The 16,817-nt window shown below is 37.8% G+C and overlaps 1 protein-coding gene and 1 non-coding gene across 5 annotated transcripts in view; one reads left to right on the top strand and one right to left on the bottom strand.

Annotated features, from left to right (window-relative positions):
* PAPOLG (poly(A) polymerase gamma) overlaps nt 1–11,683 on the bottom strand; it is a 31,766-nt gene extending 20,083 nt beyond the window's left edge. For all 4 annotated transcript variants that reach the window (XM_047852652.1, XM_047852654.1, XM_047852653.1 and 1 more), the window contains exons 1-6: nt 11,438–11,683; nt 8,179–8,340; nt 6,644–6,710; nt 2,839–2,920; nt 2,500–2,609; nt 1,183–1,236 (exon numbers count right to left, since the gene is read on the bottom strand). In XM_047852652.1, the coding sequence (XP_047708608.1) occupies nt 1,183–1,236; nt 2,500–2,609; nt 2,839–2,920; nt 6,644–6,710; nt 8,179–8,340; nt 11,438–11,454 (492 nt within the window). In that variant the 5' untranslated portion in view covers nt 11,455–11,683. The remainder of the gene's footprint in view (nt 1–1,182; nt 1,237–2,499; nt 2,610–2,838; nt 2,921–6,643; nt 6,711–8,178; nt 8,341–11,437) is intronic.
* Nucleotides 4,504–4,608, top strand: LOC125163208 (U6 spliceosomal RNA). Its single transcript, XR_007151353.1, has one exon. It is a non-coding gene; the product is annotated as a U6 spliceosomal RNA (small nuclear RNA).
* Nucleotides 11,684–16,817: the final 5,134 nt, after the last annotated feature.

Genomic DNA, 16,817 nt, shown 5'->3' with positions numbered 1-16,817 from the left:
GTTTGGAAGATGAGAAAACCCCAAAAGCAGAACAAAAATATAGGGATGTGGAGGTCTAATACACAGAAAAACGAGAGAAAACAAAGGTAAGAAATCCCAACAGAATTCAATACAATTTCCAAGAACAGAAGGACAGGAGTTTCCAAAGTGCTTAAGAGGACTATTAGTGCCTAGCATATTTGGTTGAAAAGATATACCAAAGTATATTATTGCCATGAATTTAACAACTATGAAGCCCAGGAAAAAAAAGATCACATTAAGTGTCCAAAGAGATAAAACAGGTCACAAGCAAAGGATGTGAAATCAAAATGGCATCACACTTTTCAACAAAGCATGGAAGGTAGAAGACAATGAAGTAAGGTCTTCAAAATTCTGAGATACATTATTTCCCACCTAGAGCTCTATACTCAGCCAAACTATTATTTTGGTGTGAGAACAAAATAAAGTCACTTTTAAACATGCAAGATCTCAAAAATATGTGCTCTTTTTCAGGAAGCTAGTGGATGAGTGCCCGTAAAATGACAGGAAGTCAAAAAAGAAGAAACCTCTAGAGAGAAGTGAAAGGAAATCCCGGGATGATAGTAAAGAAAGATGCCAGGATGCTAGTTGTATATCATTCATGGAGAATTGGGTGTGGATTCGAACAGGTGAGAAGAGTCAGATATCTTTTTAAGTTGATAATGACAGAACACCTGAGAAATCTAAATCTATTTGGAGATTTAGACAGCTAGCAGAGACTGAGTTTGAAATAGTGTTATGTATAAAAACCAAGCAAACAAAATGCAAAAACAATTATTGACTCCCAAGAAACACAGTGCCACAGAGCAAAGAATGGTAATCTAGTACACGTTATGCTCAGTTTTGAACATCATTTATAAGATCATTATAATGTAAATATTGAATATGTTCCAACCAAAATTATAGTAATACAATTATTTTAGATTATGGGAATGCAAAGGGTGTGTATAAAAATCATGGGGGTAGGGATGGAAGCTGGTTCATTTTCCACAGTGAGAAGTCAATAGATACAGGAGAAAGATAGGTGAGGAACTATTTAAAGACTATTTGATTCTTTAAAATATGTGTCTGTGTGAGTCTGACTTAAAAAAGAAAACAAAACTGAAAAAAACCTTATGTATTAAACAGTTCAATTACAAAGTCAGAAAAATATTAAACACTTACTTCAATTCCATCAAATTCAAACTTTATAACAGGTACAAAGGCATCTTCTACAGCCTACAAGAGGACAACAAAGACAACACATAAGTAATCCCTTCAAAGGTGTAATCCTTTCTTTATCCTTCCTAAAGTGCCAATGTGAATAATTTTGCTAAAAAGCAAAAATATTCTTGGGTCTCACATTCTAGAAAAATACTTCTACTCTGTGCTTGTGTTATTTAAGACACACAAAATGTCAAGACCATAGTTACCAAATTTATTATCCTCCTAAAAATCTTCATCAGAAACTAGCAGGCAGAACTGCTATCATCTGGGTACTATTTGTTGAGATTAAATTGAAAACTGATTATTTACAAAGGGCACTAGTACTGGAAATAAAAACATGACCAGAGCTCATGATTTAATCTGTTAGAAAAATACAATCAATATAATTTGATTTAGTAGAAACCGATGTCTTTCTGAGCTTTCCTTAATCCCTCAGCCTAACAAATTCTTAACCTCCTTCTCCATTCCCAGATACCCAAATAATGCAGATCCTTTCAACTTCACCTTATCCTAGCACTTCAGATAGTATTGAAGCTATCTGTTTAATTTCCCCAATCCCTCCCTCCCATAAACGGTCTTATTCACTACTGTATTTGTGGGACTAAGGACAGTATCTGACAAATCACTGGTGCTGAAATTTCATTTGCTGAATGAATGGCTACATATACACAAAGTTACTATTAATCTTATACATAATAATAGCCATCGTTTGATATGCATCAACCATTTATCAGATCTTATAGTAAATGTTTATGTCAATTATCTCACTGATCCTCAGAAAAACCTTGTAACAAGTTATCACTACATCTCCATTTTACAGCTGAGGAAACTAGGCTCAAAGAGAATAGGTAACTTAAAATCTAAAAGTTAATATGTGGTAGATTCCAGATTCAAACCCAGGTCTGTATAACTGTAAAGCCCATGTTTTCAATCATTTGTTATTTTAATAAAATGTAGCGGCTTCCTTTTTTTTTAAATTAAAAAAAAATTTTTAATGTTTATTTATTTGAGAGAGAGAGCGCAAGTGGCAGAGGGGCATAGAGAGAGGGAGACACAGAATCCAAAGCAGGCTCCAGGCTTTGAGATGTCAACATAGAGCCCATGGCAGGGCTTGAACTCACCAACTGCGAGACCATGACCTGGGCCAAAGTCGGATGTGTAACCGACTAAGTCACTCAGGTCCCCCAGATGTAGTGACTTCTTAAATATTTTGACAACCGTAAGCCCTAGCTTTTCTTAATAAGTTCAAAATATTAAATACTAAAGGATACTTACTCTTAAGTTTCTAATGCCATCTTGATGTTTCAATTTTTCAAAAAAAGACTGAAAAAAATCAGATCTCTCCACATGTCTTGGAGCTACACAAAGTGCATCAATATCAGCTCCTGCAAATCAAAGTTATTGATTTACTCAACAAGAGTAAAGTATGTTTTTGTTAAAGTATATTCAAACATGTACAGAAGAAAATATGTAAAATGAATATAGGAAAGCGTTAACAATGATTAGCTGAGTAGTGAGATAATGGGTATTTTCCTCTTCTTTACTTTCAAATTATGAATAAATAAGAGCTTGTTACTGAAAGTTCTTATCAGTAGAACACAGAAAAGCAATTACCTTTGGTGTGTACTCCAAGCCTGTAGGAGCCAAATGTGAAAATTTTACCACCAACAGTAGCCACGACAGAAGGTGGGAGATTCTAAAATTAAATTAAATTAAATTAAATTAAATTAAATTAAACAAATGGCATTCCATTTTTCAAAATTTTTAGCATAAAAATTGCCTAAATACTAGTGATATATACTACATTTGTCAACTTAGGTAAATGAGATTTGTGAAAGTACTTCAGAGCTCTTTTGGGCTATAGCTTGAAGTAATCAGAGTATTTCCTGAGGGAAGATAAAACAAATTCATGCATGCACAAATCTCAATGAAAAACATTTTTTATCACTTGACCCTACTTGTCCCCTTCCAATGGCCTGTCTTTCAATGGCTCCATCACTCAGAAGTCACCAAGGAGGTCTTAAGCACCAAACTAATGCACTTTCAGTTCTTTCCAGTACCATACACTTAACTGACTCCATTTCCCCTTTAGTTATTGCGACAAATATGCTTAATTTCTTTATCCTAGCTTTGCAACCTTTCTGTAAGAAAGTGGAGCCATTCTTGACATGATCTCCTTATGACCGAATCTAACAACTTTAATAAAATCTTTTAGACTGTACCAGAATTATAAGGCTACTTTTCACCTCTCTCTCGAGCCAATTCTAACTTCCCCTTCGGTATTTTCACTCAGACATTCTGATCCACTTCAATAGCCATGCTTGAAACAAAATATTCTTCCTATGATAAACAGGTATCCTGTCTGATTTCTCTTTCTGTTCCTCATTCTCCTTACCACCTGTTACCTATAGTCATTATTCTTCTTGGCTTACCAATTTGTAGTTTATATCCCTCACATGTCACCTCCTTCCTATTCAACTACTACCCCCTTAATTCTAGGTTCTAATTTAATCCTTAATTCTAGGATCTTAAGCTACTTTCTTGCCTTTCGTCTGTATTTTCTATTTCTTTTTGTACAAAACTCACTTGCTGATGTTCTTACTATATAACTCTTCTGCTCAAAACTTACTAATGCACTCTTCTCTGACTACTGAGGTAAGGATCCCTGGATCCTTTTAAAGCCCCAACTGCCAACATGTTACACAATCTAGTCTCCTTTCCATCGCACTTGTCCATCCTTCTCTGGGTATCTCAGTACCAACTATTTTTTCAAAATTCATTTCAAGTTCTACCTTTTTTCATGAAGCCTTCTCTGGTGATCCCCCTCTCTTCCATAACAAGCTCTTTTCCCTCTCTGCTCCTCTATTATACATTTATTGACCTTTCTTTGCTGAATATATGTCCCATCTCTTCAACTATAAATTCCTTAAAAATGAGAATTGTCTCTACTACTTCTCTTAGTTTTTATAATGCCCAGTGCAAGTTCCAAAGAATATCCTTGATTCACTTGAATGAAATTATCTGTGTAACAAGATATGTTTGTTATTCCCTGTTTAATGGATATTAATGTTTCAAGAGTACCACACGTAATTTTAGAGCAAGAAGTCAGTAAAGATACTGATGACTAATATGAACCAAAAAGGTAGAGAAGAGAAGATAGGGAACTTTTAGCTTACCTTCCTACTTTCTATTTTTTACTTTTCTACTTTGAAAAGCAAGATTCTTACAGATTTTATGAGAAAATGATACACTTAACCAGGGTACAATATTTTCATTACAGTGCTCGCTTCAGCAACAAATACTAAAACTGCAACGATACAGAGAAGATTAGCATGGCCCCTGCGCAAGGATGACACACTGATTTGTGAAGCGTTCCACATCAGAAACAAAATTCCATCACAAACCACAGTAATTAAAATGATCTAATTTGAGTTTTAGATTGTTTACAATCTAAAAATATCCGAACTGTGTGTAGAATATTTAATGAGCTTTGATCTAACTCAAATTCTTCCAATATTTTCCAAACTAAAATATGCATAGATAAAAGGAATAGTTGATACAGAAAATGAAAAATCACTCTATCCACACAATGGAAGATGTCAAAACCAATTAAAAATTTTTTTCATAATTAGATATTTTACTTACTGTGCCTACAAAAAGCCAAATTGTGGCAGTCTTAAATTTTTATGCCTAAAAATTAAATGTAAACCAGTGATTGCTTTATGCAGATTAAACTACTGATGTGAGTTAACATGGGAGAAAAAGCAATTTAATAAAAAACAAACACCTTTTGACCTAGAAACAGAATTCTACTGGATTTTTCAGTTAAGTGCAAAGAAATTGTGAAGAAAACTAGGTACATCTCTCAACAAATTATTATAGCCTCTTTTGTGGATAATACCACTTGATTTATCTTGAATGCATCATAGAATGGGGATGGAAACAAAGACCTTAGTACAACCATAATAGCTGACATAAAGACCACACACAATAAATCATAAAGCTTGTTATTATGATTTTAAAATAATTCTAGTGAGTATTTGGTTTGGACATTTGTAACAATTATAGGCTGATTAGAAAGGGACAATGGATTCCTTTAACATTTATTTAATGCCTGAGTTCTGTCTTGAAGTTAGGCAGATGACCAAGACAGGTCTTTTTTCTTAAGGAGTTGATCACCTAGTAGCAGAAAAACAAAAGTGAATTTTTTTTTTGTTACTCATGACTAGCATTTCACCTGCTCAGAATTCAACTTATCTGAAAATCTCAACTACTGATAATCCTGCTGAGAGCTCAGAAACGAGTCAGATAGCTATCTGGCAGCAAAAATAAACAACATAAAGACCATTTATTTAAACTCAATGACTGAAGACTTACCAGAGTCCCTCATGACCTTATTCAGAGTCTAAAAGAACCAATTTTGGAAATCAAAAAATTTTTTTAAATGTTTTTTTATTTATTTTTGAGAGCGCATGAGTCTAAAAGAACCAATTTTAAACATGTATCATAGGTACAGAAATAAATAAAACTTACAAAAGAAAGAATTCTGACAGGTGTTTATCTAATTTCTAAAATCAGGCAGAGTAAGGGGCAGAAAGAATTTAGAGAGACACACTGACTGCTGTGAGACATTAACTTTCAACTGATTATTGTTAAGGGAGAAATGGAAAAATTATAAAAACAAACAAAAAACTTAAAATACAACAGTCTGGACCACATAGTGAAGGGGAAAATGGTATCACCCAGTCGCACACACCCTATTTCAATTTAGTATACTCAGTAAAATAATATTCAGTGATTTTCAAATGAAAATTCAATTACATTCAAAATACTCTAAGAAAGTAAGAAAATGTAACTTATTTTAGAAGAAAAATAGTTAAGCTACCGGAAGGGGAAAAAAAAGTTGTATAATTACAAATTAGGATTTGCAAACTCTTATGTCTCAGGGGCCAGGCAGGTATGCAAATGGAGGGAAGTATACATAAGAAACACAAAATTGATTGATAAGTGACAAGTGCTGTGTCAGAGAGACCAGGCATTGGTGGGGGCCACGAGGCACTGGAAGGCAGGAGCCCAATCCACTGAAGCCTCTTCCTGCTTTGCCCAAAGGCAGGTCCAACGTTGCCAGACCTGGTATTTCACAAGATGTCTGAAATCTGGCTTTTAAGCTAAAATCCCTTGATATTTACACTTTGGCCCACTATATATAATTCAAGTAAGAAATCTATGTAGATCTATAGCTAGACACTAGTGAAATTCCCACTTAGAGACTCAACTATCTAGACCAATTCATTACCAAGCAGAGCAAAAAGCCTAGTTTTAATATATTTCAGATTATTCTCAATTTCTACATCTTATTAACTAGGACTAAGGACCAGGACATAATGAACTATGAATTCAATGCAGTTTAGAGTCTTACCTTACTCTCACTGACATCTGAAATCCATTCTTTTACTAAATTGTTCAATTTACCAAGAACAACCAGCCTATAATAAAAAATAACATGCTTTAGATTAAAACTAAGAAAACCCAAAACCAGTATTTAAAAAAGTAGTTAAACATATAGGCAGAACCTTTGTGTTGGTGCTAGAGTAAAAGCACATTATACATGGGCTAATGCTGTCGCATCTGTTGGTACATGGCACATCTCTTTGGCATTCTTAGGTCCCTAAGAGTTCCAAAGAAATGACAAATGTGATGACAGTATTTTGGTCTTTGAGCTATTTTCAAAATTCAAAAAGCCTAATAAAAAATCAAAATTACCTTCAATAAGTCTGCAGAGGCCAACTGAATTGTCAACTTTCTTGGCCTTACTATGGAATAAAATCAATTGAACGTGGTGATAGAGGTTAGCATTGTCTCACTGACAGTCATAGGTCTTCGGATAATTAAAATGAGTAAATTAAATACTGGCTAATTTTTATGAAATAATATTACTTAATAAAAGAATTTGATATTAAACCAAACTTTCAACCAACAGCATATCCAAATCCACATTAAAAAAAAAAAAAAAAAAAGAGGTTGGGGAAGAGTAGAGTTTAGGCATCTCAAAGATGACATGAAAAATGGAATTCCTGAGACGTCCAAACGTGCTTCTCCCTCAGCCTTCTCCAGGTAATGAAATTCCATCCTTTGAGGTGCTAACATCCAAACCCTTGACATCATCCTTAACCTCTCTCTCACACACATTCCAGTCATTGAACAACCCTACCTTTAAAATATATTCAGAACTCTACTACTTATCACTTCCACTACCATCGCCCTAGTTCAACTCACCGTCCTTTCCTCCCTGGGTTCTTGTAATAGCCTTCTAACTCGTTTCCCCATTTCTTCCCTTGATCCCTCTTCAGGCTATTCTCAATATAACAGCCAGACTGACTGTCTTAAGGCATGAGTAAATCATGTCCATTTTCTGCTCAAAAACGTAATGGCTTCCTATTTCACTCAGAGTTAAAGCCAAAACTTTTATAATGGCTTATAAGGTCCTAAGTGACCTAGCTCTCCAAGCTCCTTCCCACCTCATATTCTTTAAGACCATATCCCCCTGTTTGGACACTTTGGTTACCTTACTATATATTCCTTAAATATACCAGGTACACTCCCACCTGAAAACTTCTGCCTAGAATGCTCTTCCCTCAAATATCTACATAGTTCCCTCCCTCTCAAATTTTTCCTCAAATGTTAATGAGGCCTTCCTGACAACTCCACTTCCAGCTTCATTTTTCTCAGCAGCACTTCTTATGTGTAACATTGTATTTATTGTACTTATTTGGCTAATTGTCTTTTCCCCTAACCACCTAAAAACAGAAGCTCTAGGAGGGCCAAAATTTCTCTACATTTGGTCATTTTTGTATCCCTAGGCAGGATAATGGTAAGTACCTGATATATATTTGCAGAATTAATGATTAAATATTTAATGTGCTATTAAATATTTTGCATTTTTATATGACATACCTGTGGTTCAGTTCTTCTTCATCTTCAAACACTCCAAATGGTTTCATGGCATCAATCAATTTCTGTGTGTAAATATGATCAATTTCTTTTGGACATGCCAAACTAATTGGAGAAGTGATTCCATAATGCTTTTGTTGACGCTGGCTGTCCAGCATGGTGTTTCTGTTCAAGAAAAATGAAACAGCAGAAAAAATTTAAAGTATCATATCATACTGATACATGGATCTCTCAATCCACTCATTAATTTAGCTACTTTAAAAGTTTAGTACTGTTAGTTTAGTACTAACAGTTGGGGCAGGCACTTTCTTTTTTTTTAAGGGAAAAAAGGGTATTTTGTGTTTATTTTGATGAAGGGCTATTCATACTGCCTCCAGCTTTCATGGTTAGGATGTCTTTTCAAGCCAAAAGCAGCATGTGTTGGCATCAGGACAACTGTGCCAGCACCACTTAGCTCAAAGGCAAAGAGCCTGAATGGGAGCTGGGCCAGGGCCACCTCCACTACACCCTGTGGACTTAAGTCAAGTACCATCTATATTCAATCTTTGAAGAGCAGTCAGCCACTTGAAAAGAAAGCTCTGAGTAAGAACAATGTTCCCCCCCCCCCCCAGGAAAGAAACAAAACATCACATTAGAAGGTAGGTCCTTGTGACTCGCTTTTAAAAAGAAATCACAACTAGGATTTGTCCTTGAGAAACCTACATTAACATCCTTTGCTCAAATCAGAAGTTACAGTCCTAACATTGACTCTGGTTAATTGTTCTCTTTATTTAGATTGGTACCCAGTCCATTGTCACACTAAATAATTATCAAATTCTTTATACTTTTATAGATACAATATAAGCTAGCCTCCAAAAGATCCTAACAGGGAATTACAGTTTTGAATAAAGTACAGCTCAATTTCTGATTTTGTATTTACACAGGCCAATAATTTCAAAATAAATCTTGGGACCACCATGGGTTGGTATAACTTTTTATTCTGCTAAGAAAGTAAAGTAAAAATAAACATACACGATAACCAAGTAACCCTACCATCTATCTTTACCATTCAACAGTAAGGACCATCAACAACAACAGTTAAGAATGTAATCTCAAAATATAAAAGAACAGTCTTTTAAATAATACATCAGCCCTGTAAACCATAACACACCAAAATACAGTAGTGATTGTTTTGAATTTTAACTGGTCAAAACAGTGTCTTATTCACTAAGTTCATACAGTAAGGCATGCTCCTTGGGTAAAGATTTGATTAGGCAGGGAGGAGAAGCAAATGAAAGATACAATAGCCTATGTATCTTCTGAAATGATTAAGAGACACAAAAGGGAAACATCAGTATTAGTGACTTTAATTTCTTTCTGGTATCAATTTTCCTGTTGAACAAACAAAATGTGTTTATAAGTGTATGGTAAATGGATGGGACAGAGTATATATGATCAATTAATCTCAACAATAACTGTAAGAGGTAGGTAGTGAATAAGTGCCATCTTACAGATAGGTACCCAAGATCCAAGGGATACGAAGAGCCAGAATCTGAACTCCAAAACCCAAGATCTTTCCACCACTCCATTCTCCCTTCAACAAGTACTTCAGTTCCGATACTATGATCCTGGGTCCCACTTTCTCATCTGTATGCTGAAAAAGTTAGCTAAGAACATGCCTACCAGCACTAAAATTCTAAATCTATGATTCTGAAACTCCCTCATCTAGAGGGGGGGAAGAAAAAGCAAGCAAAGGAATTCCACATTCCCTTCAATGCATCAATTTCACTTACAAGTAAACACTCTAGAGAAATTCTAGTACAAGTGTACAAGGAAACATGTACAAGAATGTTTACTGCCACACTGTACCATTAAGAACTTAGAAACATGGGGTGCCTGGGTGGCTCAACTGGTTGGGCATCTGACTTGGACTTTGGCTCAGGTCATGATCTCACATTTTGTGAGTTTGAGCCCCACATCAGGCTCACAATCCTCTGTCTCTCTCTCTCTCTCTCTCTGCCCCTTGTCCGCTTGCGCACTCTCTCTCTCCAAAATACATTTAAAAACATTAACAAAAAAAAAAAAAAAGATTCTCTCTCAGCCCCTCTTCCCTGCTTGTGTGAGCACTCTCTCTAAATAAAGTTAAAAAAAAAACTTCAAAACAACCTGAAATAGTCAAAACAGGAAAAAAAAAAAAAACCTAAACTAAGGTGTATCACTACAATGGAATACAATATAGTACTTATTATGAATTCATTAGAGTTGAAAATATTAACAGGGACAAAGTTCAAAGATACTAACTACGTTGCACTTAAAGAAGATGCAGAATGACAAGTGTGACACCAGTTATACAAAGCTTAAAAACAAGTAAAACAATGCCAATTATTATGTACATATGTTGTAAGAGCATTTTTAAAAATGCAGCAATAAACATCAAATTCAGGACTGTGGGGTACTATGGGGAGGGAGGTGAATGGAACCAGAGGAGGTAGGAGAATCCTTCAAACACATCTGTAATAGTTGATTTCTTCTAAATAAAGGTATTTATGTACACACACACACACACACTCTCCACACATACAGAATGTTATGCTTTGAGAGAGATGGATGGTGACTACACAAATGATGCTTATGTTATTCTCTGCATTTTTCTGCTTAAATTACTTCCTAATAAGCCAAAATGTTAGAAGCCACAACAAAATCTTGCCAAGCACGGAAACCGTTTGTGACTTATCAAAGTGTGAGCAGGAGGTCCAGACTGGTAGATATACTATGGGTAGGTGGGGGAGGCTGGGGGAGAGCGAAAAGATCATAGTCTTTATTAAAAAGAAACCCATGGGCTAGGATAGGTCATTCACTCCTGAAGACCAGGAGACAGCCGGTCGGGAGGGAGGAGGGGGAGGTAGGGGGATGGTATTTGCGCCAATGCAGACAGGAGCAGAGACGGGCTCAGACAGCGCTGGGGGCAGGAGAGTGACCGACAATTTCTCCCCACGGACACCCGCGCCTCTCCGGCTGCTTATCTGCCTGGGGGCATCCTCACAGGCGGGACAGGCGAGGGCAGATGGGGGCTCCAAGAGTCCCCCAGTCTGTTCAGGGGTGGCCAGGTGAGCCGCCCGGTGTAGGGGAGGTGCCCTTGCCGACCGGCCAGGAGCGGGGAAGGAGACCACTCCGGCGAGCTATGGGCAGGGTGCGAGGGACAGGGAACGGAAACGGGGTCCTGGCCGACCACCCAAACCACCCCTCTCCGCTTCGCCCCCAACCGCCGCCCCCCATCACTTACGCAGACATCTCTTTCATCGCTTCCTGCGTCTCCCTCACCGCCGAGTATCTTTCGCTCTGGAGTCAAGTTCTTGCTCTTTCCTTCTCCTCCTGTCCACTTTCCTCCGGTTGCTTGTAGCTCGCTTGCTCGCTCACTTTCTCACTTACTACGGCCGAGGCATCCAACCGAGTAGTGAAAACACCACAAAACCGGCTCTATTTATGACAATACAGCGCGGCCGACGCCAATATGGCGCCGCTTCCCAGCCTGCCCCTCGCCCGCTGCGGCCCCGCCCCCGGAGGCCTGGACCCGCCTTCGACCCCGCCCCCTCCTCCTTTGGGTCCCCGGAGGCTCGAGTGGTCCCGCCCACAGGGGGCGCCGGCTCTGGCCTCAAACGCCGGTCGGAAGGAGTGTTTTGTCCCCTCCTTTGTCCGTGGGACTGTCAATCTAGGCAAACCGCTTGGAAGGTAATTTGGACCATATTTTCCTTGTTTCACCAATGAAAGACTATAACATTTTTTAAAAGATCACAACCTTGCCTAGCAAATACAATTTTAACTCTTCTGTTATCCTACATCTTTAATTAGTCAGAGTTCTACGTGATCAATCCACTCGTGGAGATTTTGTCGTGAGAGGGTCACACCGAGGAACGTGTGCCTTTACAATTAAACCAGTGGAAAGCAAGCTTGTAAATTGGAGGCTAACCTGTTCACTTCACCTCTACCTCCCTTGATTCATGACATTCTGTCAGTTAAGTGAGAATCGCTAGCAGTTTGCAATGGAAGGAAATCCAAGAAATAATTTAATACACTAAACCATTACAAGGAAAAGGATGTCAGGAAGCTGCTTTTTCTCGGAATGTGACTCAGAGTCCCAGGAAATAGAGGCGATTGCTTATAAAATTATCCATTCATTCTTTCAAAAATATTTACTGAAAACCAAATGCTGTTAGGTACCAGTGGCTTAATGGTGCATAAAACCGGATGTATTCTTTAACCTTATGAAATTCAGAGTTTAGTGAGGAAACAATAAAATGTAAGTGATGTTCTTCTGTCGTAGAACTAAAGCACCTACTGTGTGTCAGGCACTAGAGATATTTAACTCCTGCCCTTCACAGTCTTGTGGAGGAGGACAAACATACACAGAGATCATGGAAATACAGATAGGGATTTAGGGAGGCCTAAGAGGCCACCTAAAGTTAGGGGAGATGTTGGAAAGTGGCTTCCTAGAAGAGAGGATGCCGCCTGAATTAGCAAGGTTTGGTAGTCGGGATTGGGTACAGGTGGTGGAGAGAAGAGGCAAAACCTATTCCATGCAGCATAGAGTAGTAGGTAGTGTGGGCTTCAGTGCAAGGGAGGCCCAAATTTGAGTTCCAGTTTTGCTACATACTCAGGAAAATTAACCTTAAAAAGCCCTGTCTTCATTTGTAAAATGAAGATAGTAAGATTGTGAGAGAATTAAATGAGTACAGTATGTGTAGCCATATGGATCTCAGTCTAAAAGTTCAGACATGCAAGAAATATCACTTTATTTTCTAAAACTGAATTTTTGACCCTGAATCCCTCATTCTTCTGAGCTGGCAGACAAAGACAATCTTGGTCACCCTTCCCCAATTCTTGAGATGGTGCCAATGTATTAGCGGAGGTAGGACAGATTGTGCACATCTGGTCCTCGGCGCGGCTAAGTCTACTTTCCTGGCCTCATGGCACTTGGGACTGGAGAATCTCTGATGCCTCCAGGTCTTGTCCGGAGCTCATTGTAAGGGTCTTTTTTTTTTTTTAAGCTAAAATTTTCTAATTACAAAAGTAACCTATGCTTATAAAGAAAGAGTGGAAATATGTCCTTCCCTTTCATTCCCAGCTCCATTTTATTCCCCAGGGAGCCTTTGTAACAGGTGGATATCTATCCTTTCAGATAGGTATGTTTTCAATATATCCCAAGCTATGTATAAATATGTACCAGAGGTTTGCTTTTGTTATTTTTAAATTTTGAGAAAAAGGGATACTGTACATGTTGTTCTGCTTCTTAATTTTTTTTAGCCTAAAAGTCATGCACATCTTTCCATGTCAGTAAATGTTATGATGTGTGCCCCTAAAGTTTCATATGTTGGAGCCCCAACTCCCAGTACCTCAGAATGTGACTGTACCTGGAGACAGGGTCTTTACAGAGAGAATTAAATTAATTTTTTTTGTTTTTATTTATTGATTTATTTTAAGAGAGAGAGAGAGAATGTGTGCACGAGCTGGGGAGGAACAGAGAGAGAGGGGGAGAGAGAGAATCCCAAGCAGGCTCTGTGCTGACAGTGTGGGTCAGCATGCTGACATGGGGCTCAAATTCACAGAACCGTGAGATCATGGCCTAAGCCGAAATCAAGAGTTGGACACTCAACCGACTGAGCCACCCAGGCTCCCCAAGATAATTAAGTTTAAATGAAGTTATTAGTGTGGCCTCTACTCCAAGATGACAGGTGTTCTTGTAAGAAGAGGAAATTTGGACACAGCTGGGTACACAGGGAAGGCCATGTGAAGGCACTGGGAGAAGACGGCCACCTATAAGCCAAGGAGAGAGGCCCCAGAAGAAACCAGCCGTGCACACACCGTGTCTCAGTCTTGTGGCCTCCAGAATTGTGACAAAATACATTTCTGTTGTTTGAGCCACCCACCCAGTCAGTGGTACTTTGTCAGGAAGCTCTAGCAAACCAGAACAGTAAATGTGCACCTACTTTGTCCTTTTTAACAGTAACATGGTGTTCTTTGTCATAGATAATATATATTGTCGAAATATACTTAACCATTTTCTATTGTCTCATATTTGTTTATATTATCAATATGCTATAATAAATATCTTTATAATACATCCTCTATTCTTCTGTCACTAGTTATTGAATGGATTCTTTTTTTTAAGTTTTAAAAAAAATGTTTATTTTTGAGGAGGGGGGCGGACAGAAGGTCCGAAGTAGGCTCTGTGCTGATAAGCAGAGAGCCCGCTGTGGGGCTAGAACTCACCAACCGTGAGATCATGACCTGAGCCAAAGTTGGATTACTTAATTGGTTGACTGAGCCACCCACGCACCCCTGGATTATTGTTTTTGCAAGTTTATTTATTTATTTTGAGAGAGACAGAGCGAGTGGGGGTGGGGGACAGAGAGAGGGAGAGAGACAGAATCCCACAAAGGCTCCGTGCTGCCAGTGCAGAGTCCGACTCGGGGCTCGAACTCACAAAACTGAGAGATCATGACCAGAGCTGAAACGAAGAGTCAGACGCTTAACCAGCTAAGCCACCCAGGTGTCCCGTGAATGGATTCTTAATGATGAGATTACTATGTTAAAGGGTATGTATATTTTAAAATAATATTTATTTTTTTTAACATTTATTTATTTTTGAGAGACAGAGAGAGGCAGAGCATGAGCAGGGGAGGGAGAGAGAGACAGACAGACAGACAGAATCTGAAGCAGGCTCCACACTCTGAGCCCTTTGTTAGCACAGAGCCCGACACGGGGCTCAAATTCACGAACTGCAAAACCATGACCTGAATTGAAGTCGGACGCTCAACTGACTGAGCCACCCAGGCACCTCTAAAATGATATTTACATATTCTAAATTGTTCTCTAAGAAGGTTATAACAATTTAACTACTACCAACAATATGTATAGAATGGTCTGTTTCCTCAAACCCTCACAAATGCTAGATATTAAAAATACTTTTTATACTTATTATGAATATTATAAACGTACGTAAAAGTAGAGTAGTATAATAAACACCATATGCTTATCACATTGATTAAACAATTATTTTAGTATTTTGTCATGTTTCACCTATTTTTGAAGAAATTTAAAGTAAATACAGATATCATGACATTTTATTCCTAAATTTTGATATGTATATATAAATAGGAACACTTTTCTGCATAACCACAATAATACCAAAACACCCAAGTTCCCCCCTCTTGTCCCCCAAATGTCTTTTGCAGCAAGTTTGTTCATATAAGGATCCAGTTAAGAGCCATGATTGTATTTGGTTGCTGGGTCTCTGAAGTGTATTTAGATTTAGAAGAGACACACCCTTTCTTATCCCTTCTCATCTCCTCCTCACCTCCCACCCCCGGCTTTTTATTTTTCCAATGACATTGATTCAGAAAGACCAGGATAGTTGTTTCCTAGAATGTCCCAATTTCTGGATTTTTCTGACTGGTCCCTTGTGGTGTAATTTAACAGTAAGCGCCATATTTTCTATTATTGGAAGCTAGATCTGAAGGCTTGATTAGATTCAGGCTAAACACTGCATCACACCAGGAGTCACATTATGAAGCTCTGGTTATCCTATCATTGGTGATACCAAGATACTAAGGGTTTATGTAGTGACAGTCATCTTGGAACAAACTAGTAATCTGTGGGGTGATAACTTTGGCACTAGGTGGATATCCAGCTCTCCATCAACCATTCACCTGATGGTTTCAGTATCTGTTGATACTCTTGGCTTAATTATTTCCTTAGGGGTTGCAAATTGTGATTTCCAATTCTGTCTACATTTATAGCTGGCATTTTTATAGAAAGAAGAGCTTTTTTTCTCATTAACTAGGGCTGTTAGTTATCCTGCAATATGATTCCTACTGCAAAGAAAAAAAATATTCCTTTTCCTTCCAGAGTTAAGAACTTGGTATAATGGCCCATTCAAAGAAATTCTTATTTATTTGATTGCTTATTTTATTCCTCTTTTTTTTTTTAGTATCACATGGATTCATTTTTCTAATGTAGTCAGCATGTTTCAATCAATTACAGTTATGGTTCTTTTGATGCTAAAATTATCCCAGCTTTGGCCAGTGGGTTCCTCCATCAAGCTGGTTCCTCTGCCAGTATTAAAAAAAATTTTTTAAATCAGTATGATAGGTTGGAAAGTGGTATTTTTTTTGTGGTTTTAATTTACATGTCTCTGATCAGTGGTATTTCACCAGCCATTTATATTTCCTACTCTGTGGATTCATGTTTTGTCTACTTTCCTTGTGGTATAACTGTATTTACACCAATTATCAAGACTCACCCCTACAAATGAAATGTTTTTGGTGCTTACTGCCAGTCTCTTCCAGCTACAACTTCCCTATCCTTGAGTTTTTCTTTATGATCATCTCTTGCTCTAGAATGAGTCTTGAAATAGGTTATTTAGAAAGGGGGTACATTTTCCTAGTTCTGGCATATTTGAAAATGCCCTTTTACTAAATCATAACATTCCCTTCAAAGCTTGGTAGATGGTGCTTTATTGTTCCCTGGTGAGTCTTAAACACTTGTACAATTCTTATTTTTGAAGTTTAAAAATTCTGTCCAAATAGGCCTTTGTATGACGGTCTTTTCCCTAAAATGTGTCTAGAACATAGTAAACATTGAACATTTTTTTCCTGAGTACTTTT

Source organism: Prionailurus viverrinus, chromosome A3 (genome assembly GCF_022837055.1).
Source record: "Prionailurus viverrinus isolate Anna chromosome A3, UM_Priviv_1.0, whole genome shotgun sequence".
In the NCBI taxonomy this organism is placed as follows: domain Eukaryota; kingdom Metazoa; phylum Chordata; class Mammalia; order Carnivora; family Felidae; genus Prionailurus; species Prionailurus viverrinus.
Note: the sequence above shows the minus strand (reverse complement) of the source record. Positions and strands in the feature narration are given on the sequence as shown.